Genomic DNA, 5,951 nt, shown 5'->3' with positions numbered 1-5,951 from the left:
ACCAAACTTATATGTAAATACAGTTATGTAGAGATTGTTGAACAGTTATTTATACACTCTGGGAGATGACATTATCCATGATTCTATACACTTGTAGAGATGTAATTATAATGTTCTTACTTTTTAACTGCCCAATTGTTTGAAAATGTATATTAAGTAATGTAACACTATCTGCTTACAAGTTATGTAGTAAACCACATTCAGTAAGTAAGTTCAACCTTGTTTATTTCTATGAGAATTATACTGCAAACACCAGACTTGACTGTGAACTAGAAAATGTTAAAACAAAACTAACTTTTTAATCATAATAGTAAAATCTATGGTCATATTTCGGAACCACTTAAAGTGCTTACAGTTATGTAGCTGTAACAAGTGGCTCAAAATATTTTCCTCTTGATAAAAATACAAACATATTAATTAGTGATGTGAAATTTATAAATCATGCATATATTTATCAGCATTTCTAGTATCATTGCTTCTCTGCTCCTACAAAACCGTTGTATATTAGCTATAACTTTGACTCAGACTGCAGAGTTAGTCAATCCTGGCACACAGAAAGGGCATCTTCCTTCTCTTGTTTCAATTCCTGTCCAGTTAGGTCCATCTTCTGCCGTGCAAAATCGTTGATCTCCAAACCCTGCACAATCTTCCACTGACGATCAGCACCAATTTGAACTGGGAAGCTGTACATAACATCAGCTGGTACGTTGTATGAACCATCAGAATACACTGCCATTGAAACAAACTGTCCCTGCAGTTCAGATAAATAATGATATAAGATTACAACCCTCAGGATACACTACCATCATAACAAACTGTCCCTGCAGTTCAACTAAATAATGATATAAAATTACCAAGATCAGGATATACTACCATTGAAATGAACTATCCCTGCAGTTCAAATAAACAATGATATAAAATTACAACCATCACAATACATTGCCATTGACACCAACTATCCCTGCAGTTCAAATAAATGACATAAAATTACAACCATCATGATACACTGCCATTGAAACCAACCGTCCCTGCAGTTCAAATAAATAATGATATAAAAATTACAACCATCAGGATATACTGTCATGAAACCAACCGTCCCTGCAGTTCAAATAAATAATGATATAAAAATTACATTGCACTTGAAACATAGTAAAAAACCCTGTATAAATGGTATAAAATACAAATTGAGGCTCAAGAAAAGAATTAAACTAGACAAAAGTTCAATGCTATCTTAAGAAGAAAGAATAACTGATTTCCTGCTGAATCTGTTTCATGAAATACAAACTTACCTCTGTAGTTCCATTCCACCAATCCCGCATGTGATCACAGGCAGCTTTAGCAGCTGACATGGCACTTGACAGCTTCCTGGCAGCAATAACAGCAGCTCCTCGCTTCTGTACAGTCTACAGGTTAGATGAACATACATTAATGTTTACAGTTCCTATGTTCTCCCAATCTGCTTTAATGAACATATTATCATTAATGTTTACAGTTCCCATGTTCCCTCAATCTGCTTTAATGAACATATTATCATTAATGTTTACAGTTCCCATGTTCTCCCAATCTGCTTTAATGAACATATTATCATTAATGTTTACAGTTCCTATGTTCCCTCAATCTGATAAATTGTTCATGTGCCATTAAATATATTACCAAGATGTTCCTCATGAAATTGTGGAAGATTTAGCCTGAAATCTCTTCTTTCCTTCATTCTCTGTTCTGGAACTTTGCTTCAGATACTTTTTTTCTGATATGTCACCTGAACCTGTTAGATAAAGCAGCTACCAATGCTTGATAGTTGTTATGGCTCTCATCTGGACAGTTATTTAATGTCGTCCAAGCTAGTCCCTTTAAATGGTTGTTGTTCACTATTCCACCCATTCATTAGAGAAATGATTTTGAATTTAGGCTGGTATACCTCCCATGGTACCTTTCCACCATACACCATTGCTTTTTTTAATTGGACGATATAGTTGCATGTATCAACTAATTTCTGGAATTGCATTTGACAGTGACATGACTTTAGTAATCCAGAAAGGTCCTGCAGTCCAGTTGCCATAACAGTAGTGTTAATATATGTATACCAAATAGATTATTCTTTATTTTGTAATAAATGGTGTTTTAAGTTGGAATTCTAGGGGAAATGCAGAAAGAGGTGTGACTGGCTTGAGTAGTTAACAATTCGTTTTCCAATTTTTTTTTGCTTTGTTGATGTCTCTTTTGTGCTTCAGTTTTATTATTATAATTTCTCTGTATATGTACATTGTCTTCAATCAGCTTAATTTTTGTTTTTAATTCTACTTTAAATATTAGTATCTCTCTTAGGTTAGGTCTTAAAGTTCCTTCTATTATCTCTTGATCATTTTTCAATTTTCTGTAAACATATTCTTATTTTTCTTACATTTTTTCTACCTGTTTCTGGAGTCGACAAAAATTAAACTTTCAAAAATTGCTTCTGGTCACAAGCTACTCCTGAATGACCAAAAACTTCCTCATCAGGCAAAATTAGCATTCTACAGTAAAGCATATAGCTAGAACATAACTGTTGCTGCTGCCTACAGACGATTCACAAAAAATTCGTTGAGAGATGGGTGGCACAGTCAGCATTTGCATAGGGCGGCAAAACTCGTGTATATTGAAAGTGAAAACGTTATTTGTGACCCTAGACCTACAACTGTGTACAAGTGTTAGTAGCCTGAATCAAACTTTAAGGAGGAAATTGTTATGGCTATGTGGACTGGAAAGAACATGTTACAAAACTCGTTTCAGAAGTGGGATTATTTTGGCAAAGATATAATAGAACTTCAACTTTTCAATTTCAAGATAACATTAGGAAGCAAATTTGGAAATCTGTTGAATAAGATAAAACATTGGAAAGAAGAACAAACTGAAAGTCAGAAATTTTAAAGACCAAGTAGGAATATACAGAAAATTAGAGGAACAAGACAGAAAATTAAAAAAAGGTCAAGAGGAATGGCACAGGACATTTAAGAGACGAGTTAAAGTGACATACTATTCAAAGAAAAATATATCTAATTGAAGATAAAATTGTAGTTATCATTCTCAGGTATCTGATCAAAAGACTGGACTCTCAGAGCTGGTGACTGTTTTCGTGCAGGTGGCCAGAAGATTGTACTCTATCAGAGATGATGACTATTCTCACATAAGAGGCCAGGATACTGAATGCACTGTTTGAGCTGATGACTGAGTTAAAGTGCCAAAAGACTGAATGAAATCTGCCAAAGAAGATGATTGTTCTCAGGTAAGAAGCCAGAAGACAAGATGTACTCTGTTAGAGTTGATGTCTGATATCAAGTAGCTGTCCAGGAGACTGGACTCTGTCAAAGCTGATGACTGTTCTCAGGTAAGTGGCCAGAAGACTACATGGACTCTCAGAGCTGATGATTGTTCTTAGGTAAAGAGCCAGAAAACTGGAGGGATTTTGCCTGAGCTAATGACTATTCTCAGAAGATAGAATGGACTCTGTCAAAGCTAATAACTATTCTCAGTTAAGAGGCCTGAAGATAGGAAAGACTCTATCAAAGCTGATAACTATTCTGTTATGAGGCCAGAAGACAGGATGGACTCTGTCAGAGCTGATGACTGTTCCAAAATACTATGAGCATCCTGAGTGCAGTAATTGTTGGACAATCAGCTTCATATCCCATGTTTCTAAGGCTCTACTATAGATTATACAGAATAAAATGATTGCAGTGAGTGAGATCCGAATAGAACTTGGGTTTAATGCTACTACTGGAATTGGCATAGAGCAATATTGACAGATTGATAGATAGGCATACGTTTACAGAAGTGTGGCTATTGTTTATTGATTCCTCCAAGGCTTTTAATAATGTAAGCCACCAAAAGAAAGACTTTTAGATGTACATATCAACACATTTAACCTGGTTATTAGGAAGACTGCATGTAAAATTAATGTTAAAAATTTACTCTTGATGCCAAATTTTGTCAAGAGTTTTCATTACCTAAAACCATAAAACGTTTCTGATTAAGTATATTAATAACTTTCTGTAAGCATTATTACACGGGCTGTTGTTTGGTGATTTTCCTTGAAGAGGGCTGATATCGTTTAATTTGGCATTAGTTTCCAAGGATGATAGTAATGTGTTAAGTTTTTAAGCATAACTTGATCTATAGTTTAAAGTGCATACCTTTAGCTGTATTAGTTCTTGGAAATACTACTTTTTGATAAACCTACTACTTTTTGATAAAACGCATATATTAAGAAAATTTTATCGATAATATTTTGGTAATTTTTTATTGCCAAGACTTCTATTATTAATGTTTTCAGTGCATTTTTAATTTTAAAAAATTGGTTTATTCTATTCATTAGAACTGATATAGTTAGTATAACTGGCGATCATCCAATTCAAGTAATTAACGGAAAAATAGACGTTTAATTTTATATCGTTATCGATTCTATTCATAATGTATTTACACCAACTTTTATTAAAACTCGTAAACTCAGCTACTTCATTTTTCTTGTGCTCGTCCCCCAGTAAGACAGCAGTAAATACACGGATTTACAACGCTAAAACCAGGGATATGATTATCCTCCGGGGATACAGCAGATAGCCCGATGTGGCTTTGCTTGTAAACACACACATTCTTGTGCTTATTAAAACACTAGTATCAGCACTAATGACCACATAAGTATGCTCAAAAACTTTCCCACAAGGATCCTATGTTATTTATTTTACAAATCGTTACAAATACGATAAAATATTGTAATTCTTTGATTAATCATATCTTTAAACCATTTTTTTTTGTTTAGAACATAGTTGTAAAATATGAATTATGATATTCTCATGAAATTCCATACGTTTTTTTTAAATTATAATTTCTTTTGTAAAAGGCCATTTTGGTTTGTTGGGATAATATTTTGGAATTAACTGATTTGATACTTCTGCAATGGTGTCAAGCATTAAATAGAAATTTAGCTGTTCTTTACAAACACATTCATTACAAAACTCTCAATCTGCTTTAATGAACATATTATCATTAACGTTTACAGTTTCCATGTTCTCCCAATCTGCTTTAATGAACATATTATCTAGATGCCATAATAGGTGAGGGTATGAGAATTAGGCTGTAACAAAGTAGATGTACCTCTTTAAAGGAAGCTCTACAGTTGATGATGGAACTGGAATCCATTAAAGATGTAGATAATCTAATAAAGGTAACATCAGAATGTTATGGAATTGTAAGACTGAGATTGAATAGTATTGTGACATCAATTCCTTCTGACAAAAATCTAGAAAAAATTAAAAGAAATAGACAATTAGCTACACAGAATGGAAGCAATAGACCCAAAAAAATATAACAAAACTAATAAAAAAATGTAAATGAAAAGACAAATATGCTGAAAAAAACCTAAAACAGTGATAACATTTAAACTTTAAGCTTACCGGTAATTTAGAGCTCCCAACCAAACCAACTAAAAAACTGTATCTATCTAGATATATAGTCAAACACAATTTGGTATCAAATATTTGATAACTTTAAAATATGTATAGGAAGTATTGGTCGAAAATCTGACACATCCTGCGAATTTAAACTTCATAAAAGTTGTTTTGGTTTTAATAACAGTTTTCATAATTCAGCTACGCAGATTTCGAAAACAGTATTAATTTTTTTCTATCACGTCAGGATTTTTTACAGATCGGGAAGAAAAAACTTATTTAGATCAAATTATTATTTCGTTTACCACAATGAAAATTTTTTATTATTATTGTTACGACAGCGGAAGTCACGTGACGCTAGTAACACGTCATGATATTCTAGAAGGATCATGTCTGTTCGTGACAACTCTGGTATTTTCTACGCGCTCTCTCTTCTTGTATATAAGTGCGCCAGATAAAGCGAAATTAATTAATCAGTAGAATAAAATTGCAGACAGACAAAGACGGACAATTGAGTCAAGCGCGGAGTGA

The 5,951-nt window shown here is 33.3% G+C and overlaps 1 protein-coding gene across 1 annotated transcript in view; it reads right to left on the bottom strand.

Annotated features, from left to right (window-relative positions):
* Positions 1–208: 208 nt before the first annotated feature.
* LOC106475361 (malate dehydrogenase, cytoplasmic-like) overlaps positions 209–5,951 on the bottom strand; it is a 25,494-nt gene continuing 19,751 nt past the window's right edge. Inside the window, exons 7-8 of the mRNA XM_013936049.2 lie at positions 1,290–1,403; positions 209–751 (exon numbers count right to left, since the gene is read on the bottom strand). Coding sequence (XP_013791503.1) covers positions 539–751; positions 1,290–1,403 — 327 coding nt within the window. The 3' untranslated portion in view covers positions 209–538. The remainder of the gene's footprint in view (positions 752–1,289; positions 1,404–5,951) is intronic.

This window comes from Limulus polyphemus, unplaced genomic scaffold (genome assembly GCF_000517525.1).
Source record: "Limulus polyphemus unplaced genomic scaffold, Limulus_polyphemus-2.1.2 Scaffold8468, whole genome shotgun sequence".
In the NCBI taxonomy this organism is placed as follows: domain Eukaryota; kingdom Metazoa; phylum Arthropoda; class Merostomata; order Xiphosura; family Limulidae; genus Limulus; species Limulus polyphemus.
This window is presented reverse-complemented; position numbering and strand designations above follow the sequence as displayed.